The sequence below is a fragment of the Helicoverpa armigera genome, chromosome 6, assembly GCF_030705265.1.
Source record: "Helicoverpa armigera isolate CAAS_96S chromosome 6, ASM3070526v1, whole genome shotgun sequence".
Taxonomy (NCBI): Eukaryota; Metazoa; Arthropoda; class Insecta; order Lepidoptera; family Noctuidae; genus Helicoverpa; species Helicoverpa armigera.
In genome coordinates, this window is record NC_087125.1 from 6,527,934 (window position 1) to 6,543,741 (window position 15,808).

The 15,808-nt window shown below is 37.4% G+C and overlaps 2 protein-coding genes across 8 annotated transcripts in view; one reads left to right on the top strand and one right to left on the bottom strand.

The window, feature by feature from the left end:
• LOC126053490 (neural-cadherin) overlaps positions 1–15,808 on the bottom strand; it is a 254,021-nt gene that overhangs the window by 161,490 nt on the left and 76,723 nt on the right. The gene's annotated exons all lie outside the window — the stretch shown is intronic.
• LOC126057087 (uncharacterized) lies at positions 13,253–14,902 on the top strand. Its single transcript, XM_049852463.2, has 4 exons — positions 13,253–13,381; positions 14,286–14,432; positions 14,513–14,656; positions 14,734–14,902. The coding sequence occupies exons 1-4, from the start codon at positions 13,304–13,306 to the stop codon at positions 14,890–14,892; spliced, it is 528 nt and encodes a 175-aa protein (XP_049708420.2). The 5' UTR covers positions 13,253–13,303; the 3' UTR covers positions 14,893–14,902.

The window sequence follows — 15,808 nt, forward strand, 5'->3', positions numbered from 1 at the left end:
CAATAGTTTGACAATATCTTAATGCCTGCGTTCGAGATATTCTTGTAACATCTTTGAGAGAAAGTTAACTAGACTGAATTTTCCTCTGGAATTTCTGTAATTTTGAGCTTGACTGGGTTGGATTTATCTAAGCGTACCTAAAAAGAAATGGAGAAAGAAATTCAAGACCCTGTTTCAGAACTATCAAATAAAACTAGCGCTCGAAACTTGAATGTCACACAACATTACATAATGTACATGTTTTCAACTCGACACACACATGCAGAGACATGAGGTAGCTCACAGGAACCTCCCGCACTAGAAATATTTAAAATACTTCATCCCATTCCAAGCACAATATCCCGAAGTCATACTAGTTGGAGATTAGAATCCATTTCAGAGAGGCTTCAACTGGGTCTGAGTGTTATTAAGCTGCTGTCGAGTCAACTCCCTAATTACAAAGCTTTTTGCCGTTTTCCCCTTTTGCAGATTGGCGACTAAAAATAAAAAAAAAACTAAAAAGCAGTACAAAAATCAAATGGAAGAGAGAAAGAAAATATTTTTCTGCATAATGTTCACCACTAATTATGGCTTTTAACCAGCCAGTTGCGGAATGAATGACGTCGACGTTGATGACCCAAAAAGTAGCTTCGAAGTGTCCGCTTTTAGGGCTCGGGACATAAGTATGAATTATTATTAAGAGAAAAATAATTATGATGGTTTACAGTACAAGTTGCGTTTAAAACATTTTAATGTTTATTAATTTTGTACTGGTCCAGCAATCAGTTTAAAAGGGTGTTTCGTATGCGAAAATGTCGGTCTAAAGAGCATAAAAAGAGAAAATAATCATGACAATCGGATTGAATTTCAACAGGCTCTCGGAGCGATACTGCGCGCTGGAACGGTGACGAGCAACATTTCGGCACCCTTCGTATATGGCGAAGAGTCCTATTCTGCTATTGCGCTTAACGTCTGTTTCGAGTACTTGTTACATAAGTAATATTACACCTGTGCTTGCATTGACAGCGGAGTGCTACCTTGTGAAAAAAAAATATATTAAACCCATTATTCGTGGTAAATCAGGACTTTGTTAAATAAATAAACATCAGTGCCTAGGCCTAGCACACGTAATAGAGGAAGTTTGGATACATTTGATTTTATCGATTTATTTTTTAATCCTAAACAATTTATTCTTTAATCCTGTTACAACTGTTACTGTTACAGCCTTTTTATAGTCCCACTGCTGGGCACAGGCCTCCTCTCACAAGGAGAAGGATTGAGCATTAATCACCACGCTTGCTCAATGCGGGTTGGTGATTTCAGACTATATAGTCCAGGTTTCCTCAAGATGTTTTCCTTCACCTTTTTATCGGCCATTGGTGTCCAAGATATACTTAGAAAGTACTTACAAACTTAGAAAAGTTGCATTGGTACTTGCCTGACTTGGAATCGAACCCACGCCCTCATACTCGAGAGGTTGGTTCTTTGCTCACTAGGCCACCACGACATCTTTAATCCTAAATTATTATAAATGTACAAGAATTCAACTAAGAACATAAACATAGGATCTCAACAGAATAAGTAGCTATATATCAACCATCGAGAAAAATATTGGCTATAAATGGAAGAGACCTAGGCTCATAAATTGATTTCCAATGTGATAACGGACTGTAATACCTATAAAACAAATCAGACGTAAACTCGTTCATTATTTGATGAGATGCAGATATGAAAACGGATTTTATTGTTCCCGGCGTCCGATCTACAAATACAGGCTGACGAATGTTTCAGAGAGACGTCATTAATTGGAGTAAAATTGTTTGTTCGATAGTTTGTTTGCGCAGCCCAGCACTGAAAGGAACGACGCTGCCGGTCGGGCTTGACATGAGAAACGAACCGCTGCTACAGAGCCGCTCGATTCATGTTTGCCATAGCGCTCAATGCTAACTACGTCCACTAACCTAAATAAACACTATCATACATAATAAAACAACTATCTCAGTTTTATTCAAATTGTAATATAAAGAAAATTACAACCCAAGGCTTTATATATTTTTTCAAGTTTACCAATTCCTCTCTAACAATATACCTCTAATAAAAGTCTAGGAGAATGTTAATAGAAAGCTCAACTGAAATAGTAACCCAAAGCAATAAACTATTGGAGAAAGTACCCATAAAATAAATTTTCGCTTTTTAAGACCGCAACGTTATTTTATCTTCTTAATTCGAAGCGATATGTTATCGAGGCGGAAATTAAAGCCAAGCTATTCTCGATCCTGATGGATGTACTGTGTTAGAAAAAAACATGGTGCAGTTTTTACGAAAATTGAACGAGTTAACGTAGCATGGTGCCGCTCCGAGCCGTATTAATGAACGGGGACGGGTGCGGAACCGGAGCGGGGCCGCGACTGAAACTTCTCCGCTATTGTTTCGGCAACTATTAAAACTGGTACCCATACCTCTAAGTTCGCTCTCGGATGCACTTTGCGAATGTCTCACACTTTGAAAATTTTGTCTGGTGGAAACTTGTATCGAAACTTTCAGATTTTCCGTCGCGGAATGAAAATAAAGGTACTGTATATTGAAGAAATATACCGCTTGTCTACAAAGCAACTACCAACAACTAAAGTTAATCTTGTAAAGTGGAATAGTTGCGGAAATATTTAACATTTCCTTAAGCCAGATTGCAAAAAAGGTTTCACTTAGATATTTAAAAGGATTATGAGGTCTAGTGTGGTTCACGATTTGTCTTCTTAACGACTTCCGCAATGTGACGCGGTCGGCAGCGTGCGCGACGGCTGGCGGCACGCAGCGTGTCCGCCGCGCAGCCGCCGCTCGCTGGCGGCCGCGCGATCCTCACACACTAACCACTCGCACGTTCCTCGTCATTTTTCATCTCGACATGCATATTCAACGCAACAATAAATCATTGGGAGCCATCCCCTCACAGCCAAACGAAATGACCTTACTGTTATGTCGCTAACTGTGAAAAATATCGCACAAAATGTATGTAAGTAAACAAACGAAACCGAAATATTACGTTAATAATTACCCACCCTTTCGAGTCGTTGATAAATAGCGTCATTATTATCACCAACGCGTTGAAAAATGGTTCTCTCTTTGATATTTTATTCAAATAGCTAGCCCACGAATATTCTTTTTATGAAGCTCATGATTTTGCGTTTCCCTTTTACGCTTTGCAATCGCTACTTTTACTTCTGTTCTGGATGCTTTCATCGAAATAATAGTACGTAAAATAAAACACGCTGCTGTTTCTACTTCCATAAATTATAATACACAGCTACTGCATGACTTCTCGGCGGTAAAAAAGACGGTTAGATATTAAGTGCCTGTGAATGTCCGAATGTTTATCACAATTTGGATTCACCGCAAAAAATAAGCGACGACACATCTGCGGTCAAATTAATTTGGAGTTTGTTAATATTTTGCGTACAAGAATATGAATAGCACAAACATTTGGAAGTTTATGACCATTAGAAACTTTTGTCGAGTGTTCCGCATAATTACACCGTAGAGCTGTAAAAGGACAGTTTCGTTTTTATTACATAAACCTTGTTATATGTTTACGTTTACTATTGAACATGTGTTGTCTATTACGTTTTATTTTAGTGTTGGTTCGTAGTGCTAAAACTGTCGGATCGATTTAGCCTATTAAATTAGACGACGTAGTATTGGCCCATCCCCGATATCCCGGGCATCCATTTACATAATTATTGTCGTTGACGCACGTGACGCGAGCGTCATGGCTCATTTTACTAATCATTGTTTTAGTACACATAAGCTATTATATAGAGTATGTTTTATTTGATTGAAATTGCGCATAATGGTTGTTTGATGCAATGTAATTAGCATGAAGCTGTGATAAGTTTCTTGTAAATGGCACAAATTGACAGAAATCGGTATTCGGAGCCGCTCTATGGTATTTCATCCAATAAAATACCAAACGCTATGCTATGGTTATTATTTTTCTATAGGATTAGGCACAGTATTAAATGCATCAAAATTTTATTCAGTTCGTACTTAATCTGATTAGCTTTCAAAGCACGGTATAAAAACAAGATAAAAATATTTTTTAATTTATTGTTTGCATAGCTTGACACGCTTTTAATTTTAAATTCTTGAAGACACCGGGAAAAGAAGCCGAGAACTAAAAAGAATTCAAAAACAATAAGTAAAGAATAGGTGCCCGAGATCGTTTGTTTTATGATAACTTTAACTGTAAGGAATAAATTAATCTAGTTATTTTCCCTTTTCTTTTTAGAGCTTCGAACCTCAAATAGAAAGCAAACTTTATAACGGGCACGTTTTATGGGAGGTTTTGTTGACCCAAAAAGAAGGGTTTAATATTTGCATCTTCGGCAGACATGCCTACACACAAAAAAAAAAACCATTACTTTGGTATCGTATTACCATAGATTACACAAATTAATTCGTGAACTCATAGCGGTATACCAACACTCAAATGTAGGTATTATGTTAGTAATAAAAGCACCTAGGTAAGTAATGTATTATGCTACTTAATTAATATTTATGCTGTGCCATTTCTATTACGCAGCGCTGAAATTGCTACGGAATTCATTTTAGCTTTTAACTTTAGCACCAGTTTCCAAACGGTTTATATCTTGTACACTTTATAAAAGAATCCGTTACTCGAGTCAATATCTTTTCAAAAATGTTCTTCAAAGAACAAACATAGTAAACCGGACCAAATAGTACGAGGGTGATGCTGAAGGTCATAAGCCTAAATCTTGTTTATTCATGACGTTAGAGTGATTTGGCGAACATAAAGTTGGAGTAATGAGGCGTGACACTACCTGTGCGTGGTGCGGCGAGCGATTTGTTAGCAAGAACGAGGCCAACCCTTGGGATCCCCCGCACCCTCTTCCCCCCCTCCCCCCGCCTCGCCCACCCTCAACGTTTCTTAGAAGCTCAAACATTAAGTACGCGATGGACGATTAAACGGCTTTCTTGAGAATTACATAAATATCACAGACGTCCCGCTGACTACCTAACCATATTGGGATTATGACTAATTCTTAAAGAGATTTAGTTTGGAACGCAGGATTTTCAAATTGCAAATCCGCTGGAAGCGGAAGAAATAATATTCAAAGAAAATCCACTTGCAAATAAGAAAAAGGTTTAATTCTACTACCAGTAGGCTTAATTTGAGTAGGTCCTATCTGCGCGATCTCTACGGGGGCGACAAGATCTCCAAGTTCATCGCGACCCAAAATCTTTTTGTAAAGAGGAAAATTCACCAATTTAAAATAAATACAATAGCGCTTATTTATAATGAAATGGACGGGCACAACTAATTAGTTTGACAACAAAGTCAGACTGGTTGGCATCAAGGGTTAATCCGAGTTCTAGCCGGAATGAAACGGCGAAGTCAGCTCGAGTCAGACGCGGGCTCCCAACTTTACCCGTCCCAAGGTAAAATCTAAATCTCTCCGCAACCACAACCTAATAGTATTAAAGTATCAACAATCGCGTTATTCAGCGTACTCGATGACTTGAAACTTTCAATTGAAAATAAACTCACATCCAGTGCAAAGTTTACCCTCAAATGTTTACTCGTGCACGTCTCAAAATATCCGTGATCATGTTCAGTGTAATATAAGTTTTATGTTCAAGTTAAACAGGTCACTTTCAGTTTAGAATGGTATGAACCAAGAATGGACCAAGTATTTGGCTGTTAATTTACAGCGAAATCTGTAGCGTTGTAACTCTTGCCGGGCGATGGGCTGACACAAACATTTAAACAAACTTGAACAGTTTTAATTGAAGCGCCCTCGTCATGGCCCGGCCGAGGCATGCCATCCTTTCTATTCTGCACTGTATGAGCGGTTACGAGCACAATACTGTAGCTACTCGCTACCTCTATCAACTAAAATAAACTTGTTCTTGTATCTATACAATCTTGTCTTTTCCATTACCAAATTAAATTCAGTCCTCTAGTGCGTTTATAGATTCATAAAGAGACTTTATCTCGAAGCTTTCTTTAACAGTATTACGTGTCTAGGTTATCCAAAAGAAAATAATATTTTAAAAGTTCATCTATTGGTTTTTTATATAAAAAAACGTAGGTACGTATTAAGTAGGTTTCGTTGTAGTTAAAAAGTTACGTGAATGCGTTTAAATTTTTAATTGAAATTCATATAGATATGCGCTGTGTACACGAGCGCAGTTTTGCGATTTTGTCTAAACTATAAAAAAGTAATTACATAAAAAATATTTTTGAAAATTTCAGAGTTTTAATTAAATTACAATCATTTATGTTTGTACACACGTACATAAATAACATGTGAACAACCGCGTTCTGTGATATCTTTATTTAATGGAGGCTCGTCGACGAACCGACACGGTTTTCGGACGCAGATTAATTATGTAAATTAAGTTGGGCTGCAGATGGCCGATAGAGAAAGGTTCTCTCTTACAAAACGTACCGCCCGCCGCCACATCGCGAATTAGTACCACTCTCCAAACTTCGTTTCGCCTTCAATGGGCCTGCGATCAATCCGGGGCCCATTATCAGCCGGCATGATTCACACAATTTGCGCAATGGATCAACTTGGCTCAAGAACGAGGCGTAAATCCGGGTAAGGATGAAACGAAACCGGAGAACGGTTGAAATTAGACTAAAAATATATACATGCAGCTGTGCTCATCTTTAGCCAACCTACCCTCAAACATTACGATGACTTTGTTTACAATTCCATCACTGCGCTGTTGGATACAAAAAGTTGTGAATTTACTAAGACAATAGTGACACGACGAGAAACAAAATAATACGCGTGACATGAAAAGAGAAATGTTACTTATTTTCTTTAACGTCTACAAAGGGATCTTGAAAATATCACATCTCTGGTGCCTGGTGCGACTTGTATCACAGTTTTGTTTAAGACAAGCTTTTTGCTTTCCTTCTTACAAAAATACGAGGGTTTCTTGGCTGTAGCACACTTTGCTAAAGTACTTATGCTGTTATTTTTAGGATAAAATGAGAGTTATTCAAGAAAAAACAACCTCAACTATTTGAATAAGTGAAGTTACTTGGCAAGTGGATTTTCTAGGTCTGAAAAAGAGGTTGCGGCATTAAGTAAGCTGCCGCAATTTTTATCCATTGACAAAATTCAGCTGGAGCATTCATTAAAATTTCAAATAGAACGAAAGCTTAGTGAGGGGGAGCTAGAATTTTTGGGAACTATGAAATATAACTGTCGATGTTCTAATCCTAAGTGCAATGAATGAAAGTCGCTTTTGGCATAACAATTTAATAATCTGTGCCCTGTGATAGAAACCACAAAAGGTTTATTATGATGTTAATTGGAAAATTTGTGAAATGTTAAATGCAAACAGTAATTAGGTATATTTATTTAAATTCGATGAAAAAGGATGATGCTGAATTTATATTATGTTGTAAAGTGAAATTAACTTTAACACAAAATCTATTACAGTATTTACATTTATTTGTCTCTTTGATAAAAAGGAAAATTATTTATCATCCCACTAAATATTTGAAACAATATTTTAATTTACATTTAACTTGCGAACTTTACATTAAAATAATAAAACATGGCGCCCTATCGATGATTTAATTATATTCTAATAAAGAGAATACGTAATGGATAATCCCACCCAAAACAAAAATGTGAAAGGTTGCCAAGTTCGATAATATGGGAATGCTTCGCCTATAAAAGAAGTGAGATCTGAATAAGTACCAAGTTCCATATACATACCTCAGTTAAAAATAGTTACTTTTTAATGATGTTACTCGGCATAATAGGTATATTAATGAAATTTTGTATTTTAGATAAGTGAGGGTCTCAACAGATACCAGAAATTTGATATGCGTAAATAAAATAGATTTTGAGTTATAGGGGGGTCGAATTTGGCCCGAAATGGTTCGTGTAATATAACCCACGGCCGGTGTGTCGCTTTTTTTGCTCGAACTTGGCGGACACACTGCCGTGTGTCTAGATATGTGGACTTTAGTGTTGCGATTGTATAAATAATACTCGTATCGATATGGCTTAACAAACTAATGTGATCAATCAACAAACATATTATCAAAATCAGATTAATTAAAATGTGCAGATTGCATGAAATTTGAAATATATAAAATTATTTAATTAATTACCTTGTATTTTATACAAATGAGGATACTTTTTGAATCACTGGAAGCGCCATGAAGTTCATTTAATTTTTTACCCTATTTGAGTTTAGATTAGACGTACAACACTTAAGTACCAACGTAAATATCTTGAAATCATGTAAGATGCTTGGTTTTACTAAGATTTTTGCCAGTTCATGTAGTGAAACCTAATTATTTTTAAGAAAGAAACAATAATAATACCAAACCATTTTTTATTTAAGAAACAAACATCGCCTTTTGCAAACCAAACAACAATTTCATTGTTTCAATGCCTAGCCCCAAATTCTGCAGCTTTCAACTGGCTCAAGATTGTAGAGAATAGTTCGAAACGGTTATACTGTGCATAGATAACAAACGATGTCTGCCGGCTAGAATAGGAATAACAGTCCTAAAATAAACAGGTCGTCTTCGTTGCATTCACTTTTGCCTGAATATAATATTATTCATACGAAGTCTACCTGTTTTTCGTGCAAAGTCTTGAACGCGTCATTCGTAAAGCCTTTTAAAAGAACGTCATGTGGAATATGAGATACGTTTTATTTTTGTACGCTTGACAATCTTAATAAGATTTATGTTTGTACGCGTTTTTTGTGCGTCAGTACAAATGGTAGCCAGGATACCAGAATGGATGCTTAAGCTTTATGGGAAACGGTTATATTACATTAATATATGTAGAACAAAAGGGGTTTTGTTAACAAGCGAAATATAAGTTATTTAAAACCTCACCCAAAAATTATACTGTGTAGTATAAATATCAGGCTACAAATTGGCAATGAGTAACCTTAGTTGCTGACGTGAAGGCATTCCTCTTCATTTTCCATCATTATTCCTAAATCAAGATTATAACAAAATAGCGATCCGTATATTTCAAATTCAATATCATATTTTTCCTGACTAATCATAAAAACATGTCACAAAAACTCTTCACATAATTTTCTTTACCTTTGAGTAAACAATGAAAATGAAAAAGTATTTTTATATCAACCATTATTTTTTGTTCCGTCGAAAGGTTATTGATAGCTAAATCTTATTTGCGTACATCACGAGATAATCTAATCGGTAATTTAATTGCTTCATCAGGTTTTACGCATGGATTACTATCAAACCTAATCGCACGTGTCCATAATAAGCAGTAACTACACTACTCATGTATGTGTACTAAAGTCTATTCAATATAGAGATGTCCCACTGGTACTGGAATGGGAACTATGTCGATATTCCCGAGGTTAACACCGGAATGTGGTGGTTCTAAATAGAGGTGACCAATCAGCTGCCGTTCAGATGTTCTATATCGACCTATATCGTAACCGAATTAAGGAGATACGTTACAACTAGCAGAGTGGACGTCTGTTGCTCTGTGAGTCTTTGACGAGCATCTATGATCAATATAACTAAGCAAACTCCCAAAACGGAATTCTAATAATCTACAGGTAGCCACTTATGTACGTACCTACACGATTCGAGTATAAATATAGCTCGTCTCATCGAATCATCTTGACTTTTGCCTTTTGTCTTCGGATCCAATCTTCTGCTCTCAGCGAGATCATATATCTAATTCGGAATTCGAGGAAAATGCTAATGTCATGCCCAAAATATCTTGCATTTGAAGTACAATAATACCTAGGTATGAAGGTATAAATCTCATTATTTTATGACACGCTAATTAACGCATGTACTAGTTTAATGTTTTAGTGACGTGTAATCAGATGTTGAATGACAGTACCTAAACGGTCAGCAGTGAGTAGCAACAAAAAGTTAATAGCCGTGAGGGGCCAAACACTCGACACGTTCGCACGGCAAACATCACCGACTTGGGTAATTTCACTCAACGGGAAAGTCACAAGAGGGGTCCACTCCTCGCACACTTCCATTTCGAAAATAAATGAGTTAATCAAAATAGAACGAGGTCTATGCGAAGAAAATAAAGTAAGACAAATAGGTACGATTCAACGCATCAAGTCTATTTTACGCGCCGTTTGTTTGTTTCCTTGCTCCAAAGCCGCCGAGGTGAGGACCGACTCCCAACACTCCCTCGCACGACTATCGGGAACTACTGTTGACTAACACGTGTGTTTGATATGTCTCCCTCTAAGTGTATGAGCTAATAAACGTATTTTCTCACGGAGACGCCAAAGGTCTTACTAGCGTTATCGCCCGGGAATAAAGTACTAAAGCAACTCAAGTTGACTTTTATCAGACAATCGAGTTATACACGAAGTCAGGTCAAGTACGAGACAAGTTAGGCGGCGAGCGCTTAGTTTTCAAGGTATATTTTAGGCGATAATTTGAGGCGATTAAATAACTTTAAATTGAACCACGTTCCTTTTTAACATTATTCAATATCATGTTAACATCGTTAGATCTAGCTTAGGTGTATTAGGGTGATTCAATATTAATATATAGAATATGGTTGAAGTAATTTGATGTAACATAAAGCACTATCAATCATATTGTGAGCGGCGCGCGCAGTGTTCCAGGCCGCTGCCACTGCTGCCGACGCCCGGAGACGATCATTCATCACACTTCGAGCTCTCTTAAGTGCTTTAGTGCACTATAATCAGCCCCTTATATCGGCATTTTGTTAAGTACACCCCACATCATAATAATTAGCTATATTTGCAGCTACTAGAGATTAATGATTCTCCGCTGTAAGATCATATTTTACTTACGAGCTTTTTGCAAATGTATGCAGTTATTGCAATTATTCATACCTTTATTTAACAGTTATTTTTTTTATCTGAAATCTACTTAAATTATTTTATTTCACCAATATCGAATCTTGTTATTTTCGCCACTTACGCGTACCTACCGTACATGAAAAAGAAAAAAGATTCCGATATCAAGAAACGACGTAAAGTTAATTACGAAAACACTGACTTTCTGTACACCAGCGACGGCAGTCTGAAAATAATTTTAAAGCTGGTATAATTCATACATAGTTCCGCAAGCCAGAGGAAAAATAACTGGATCAAAGACACTGAATACCGACCGACGAAGTCAAACACATGAATTTTTATGTACATAAACATTTTTCTTACGATCCGAACTGGTCGTTAAAACTCTTATCCATAATCATGCGGGGTAGGATAGAACAAGGAAAATGTCATTCGTCATGCTTATAAAGATTAGATAAGGAGTTCGGCACACGAGATCGTTAGTAAATGTGGTTTGAAGGATCTGGGAAATGGAAATGATTGCATGCCTGCGACAACGCCTATCTGATTGACGTACATACATTTGCATGACACCGAAGCACCTGAACGTAATGATATCAGACCGTTTTATACTTTTACTCTCATCAAAAACGTTACACTGTTTATTCAATGACAGGCAGACATTCAATTTAAAAACTAATTACTCTCGAAATGAAAATGTTATTCATACTGCTAGGTTTTCTTTAATTTCTTCTTTGAGATGAATTTCTGATATTGTGTAAATATTTACACGGCATTAATTAAACAGCTCTCTAATAACTTACTCGCGTAACTAGGTGTAGGTGAAGGCGAAACTATTAAACGCGACCACGAATGTTTAACGTGTGAGCGTAGCATTATTAAAATTAATGGCTTTATTAAAGCGGCCGCGCATCAAAATATGTAAACTATGCCGCACTATCCATATGAATGGGCGTGAGCTGCGGCAACGAATATGACGCCGGAACCCATATTCGCAGCCGACAGCGGTCGACGGCGGCGCGACGAAGGCGAAGCATATTAGGGCCTCACATTCATCCAACCCGTCCCGAATACACGTCTTTATCAAACACGTTATTAAACCTGCCGCCGGTAGAATACGTAAGACGGTGAATCGATTTGACTAAATTACCCTAGGTACATATAAAATCCGCACTCTCCAGGCGTCCATCTCACTGCTGATACTCGGTACGCAAGATGACGACACGATTTCTTTACGAACTGGTGAATGGGTCAGAAAGACGTTCTCTTTACACTTTATCGTGCCAGCCATTTCTAAAGATTGAGCGTCGAAAGTGTCCATGAAAACATAATATCTATCAAACTGCTGACTGAGCGTCGGAGTTTTTATAGATTTCACGAAGTGGCAAAAACCGTTTCGTTTGTTTCAAAATTATTATCACACGCCCAAAGCTGCAAACAGTTCAATATCGTTGCGGGAGCGGGCAAAAGCGCAAGTTCGTTTAATTGCAATTTAGACTAAGCCTAGCGATCGCCACATAAGCTGGCAAACAGAGAGGTCGAGGGTCTGCGGGAAGACTCAGATATAGCCGCCGAACCGAGTGCACTCACTAGTATCTAGTTTCGTATAACAAATGGCGGAGCAAACCACTCAACTAAGCCAGTGCTCGCTGCACAAGAACAGTTCGTCGATGTCGACCGCCACTACCTACACTTTAAACATGCTTGACATACTACACTTTGATTGCATTATTCTATCAAAGCAATTATTTACGTCGATCGTTTATTGAAATCAAAATTGAAAGACGAATTTTTCGCAACAATAATGGTTTGTATTAGCAATTCATTTAATTAGACTCAGGTGCGAAATCATTTCATTAGTTTACTGAATATTGAAATTCAATACGAATTACATATTGTAGCTTTCATGTAACCTCTAAGCGAAATGTAATGTGTAACATATTGACAGGTATGTAGTTGAATAATGAAACAGGTCGATATGAAAACAATAACGGGTTAAGCTTAAAAGGATTGTATATGGTAGAGGTGACAGGTAATGGGGAAACGCATTAAGCCACCTACGAAGTTGCGCGGCGCTGCGCGGCTCGTGAAATAAAATGCACTAATGATTGCCGGAGCCACGCTCGCCCGTAACGACCCCTCACGATTAATGCTATTATATGATTCCTTTGCGCATATATTAACATTATCAGCTACTATAATTCGAGTAAATTCGTTATCTTGTGGGACAAAGAAAATGTGATCCGAATAATGATTGTACATTATCATGATTATCATCTCTGCCCACATTCAATATCCGTATATGGGCAATTATTTACAATCGTCCAAATCTACGGTTATTACATTTTTAATGACGACGATGGAAAATAAAATTACAACAATTCGTGCATTTTGTTACATTGAAAAAGTAATGTATCAAAACAGCGATACGTCGAGCACGTGTAGAACGTCAGCGTTGTTTGTGAACCGGGAAGTCATGCAGTATCTGCTGTACATTATTATATTTTCCTCATTAATAATTAAAGGGATTGGGCAAAAGGACAACCAAAACTATGTAAGTTGCTATATTGTATTTACTGCACTGTTCAAACATAGATATTGGTTGGTTGGCTTAGATGTAATTTGGAGTAGCATTAGGTCCGGTCGAGGGACCGGGGTCCACCATTAGCACATCAGCACGTTTACTTGTCAACGCGAGGTATCGTAGTTCCCCGGCGTCCCCGAGTAACCGCGCCGGTCCCGGCGCACCTATATTTTATTTTTCTTGACAGCACGTTAAGCCGACGCTGCGTTGACTGCGTGGAAAGTAATGGGAGTGGTTCCGTACCAATTTACAAGTGTATGTTCGTAGAAAGCAATATTGCACAAATACCTTCAGGTAACGTAAGGTTTCGGTTACGGCTACCCCATGGAAACTACACACCAACAAAGCGCTTTCTATTTGAATAACATAAACTTGGTCGAGATGAATTTGCATTGTATTGTACAGGAATCAGGAAACAAAAATGTTGATCTGTATGCTCATTTATGCGACCTTAGCATTAGTACACAGTGACTACCATTACTTCTGCTCGAAGTAGCCATAATATACATAATTAAATTGTTCTTCGGCATCAAAACACAGGCAGATATCATTGATTAAGTCAAGCGTAAGACCCACAGTTTTGGACAAAGGAATATCCGCTCCTCCAGACATTTGCTCACCCCAATGATCCGTCATTCACACAAATCTATTCACACCTGATTACATCGGCCAATCCGGTTTTTTGTTTACTCAAAGATTTGGATCTCCAATAACAAGCAATTTTCATTACACTTAAAATCTTAAGGAAGATTGAAGAAAGCAAATCGAAAGCAACTTCAAATAAATTGAGAAGTACTTTTCAATTCACGAATATAATACAACAGAAGCACAAGTGGACTATGCGCAGATAATTGTAATGACTCTTGAATTCCAGGGTCCTTACGAAGTGGTATTCGAAAAGTTTGAAACTTGTAAAGGTCCCAAGCAGTCAGAGTGTGGCTTGTTTGAAATCAAAAGTTCAAAAAACATGTCGGACATAGTATTCAACCTAGATTTTCCTAGGGACTGTCCAGCTACCTCGGTGGGTATTTTAATTAAAAAATTACAAAACACTGTAACTATACACTACATATTTTAGTAACTAATTTGTGTTTTGTTCAGGCTAAAATAGCAACTAGCACAATAACCAACAATGTTACAAAAAAGTTGTGGAACTACGCTCTGAACAAACCCTGCGAACATTTTGTTTTGGGCCCCATTCTTGTTGATGCGTTCAATTTGACTAAGAATTGCAAAGTTAACAAGGTAAGATTTTCAGATAAGTATCAACTAATTTCAGAGCGTGATCGTTTCCATTAAATTAAAAGCCATTTTATACACAGGGTCGCTACGAGGTACACCTCGACTTCGCAGCGAAGGCTAAGATGTTTTTGGGCACGAGTTTCTTTTACGGCGAGTACGGGTTCAAAACAATGTCTTTTAATAAGGTAAACAACTTTTTCTGTGTGTACGCAGTGTTGAACATTAAGAAACCTGATTAAATATTTGAAATTTATAATTTTGTATCTTTATCATTTAAATCTAATGTTATAATTTGTAAGCATTCAATAGGTATGAATATTATGAGCCAGTCTATCCTTATACTGTGACATCACCTACCACTGCAAAAGACCGTCTAGAATATTCGATAGAAAATGGTGTCGATTTGACACCATTTATTCACATTATTGGTTTCCGAGAAATAATACTGAAGTTCAGTTTTATCGAATAAAAGGCTGTGTATATTCAGGAACGATATTTACAAATTGAGTGCCTTCATCCCAAAAGTTGGTAGTCGTTTTTATCAAACTGCCATAATCATCGTATTTCAGTTAGGTGCGGTGCACCCCTCGCGAGTGGCGTCTGAGTTAATCACCATATAATATAGTCGACAGGCCGGATAGACGCGTAATATAACTAATTTCCGTGTCGCGATTAAAACTCGTTATAAATGGCCGCCCGGGAGAACTCGGAGGCTGTCACCATTACCGCTAAAAGAGGAAAAAGAGATCGCATTAAAACGCGCTGAAATTTTGCTAAACGGCAGACCGCCATACACGACTAAAACAAACGGTGGACATATTATTTTATGAAGTTTTTATACCTCGTTTACGTACCGCGAGTCTTTGTAATCGCACTACTGTTTTAGTCTTACAAACACTGTCCTACAAACGTACTCGTTCCGCATCTGGCGTGAAATTAAATAATTTCGAGAATAAAATTATGGTGCTTATTCACAAGTAGTGGAGACTAATTTTCATCGCAGCTTTCAATATCCTCCCGCAGCTTTCAATAGCACCTAATTATATTCAATGATGCTCCATGATTTCTCCATGATTTACTGAAATTGCGTATATAATTACATGCCCTTCCATTCATGCCGAACACAATACGCTAAATGTAGATTCCGTTAATTTC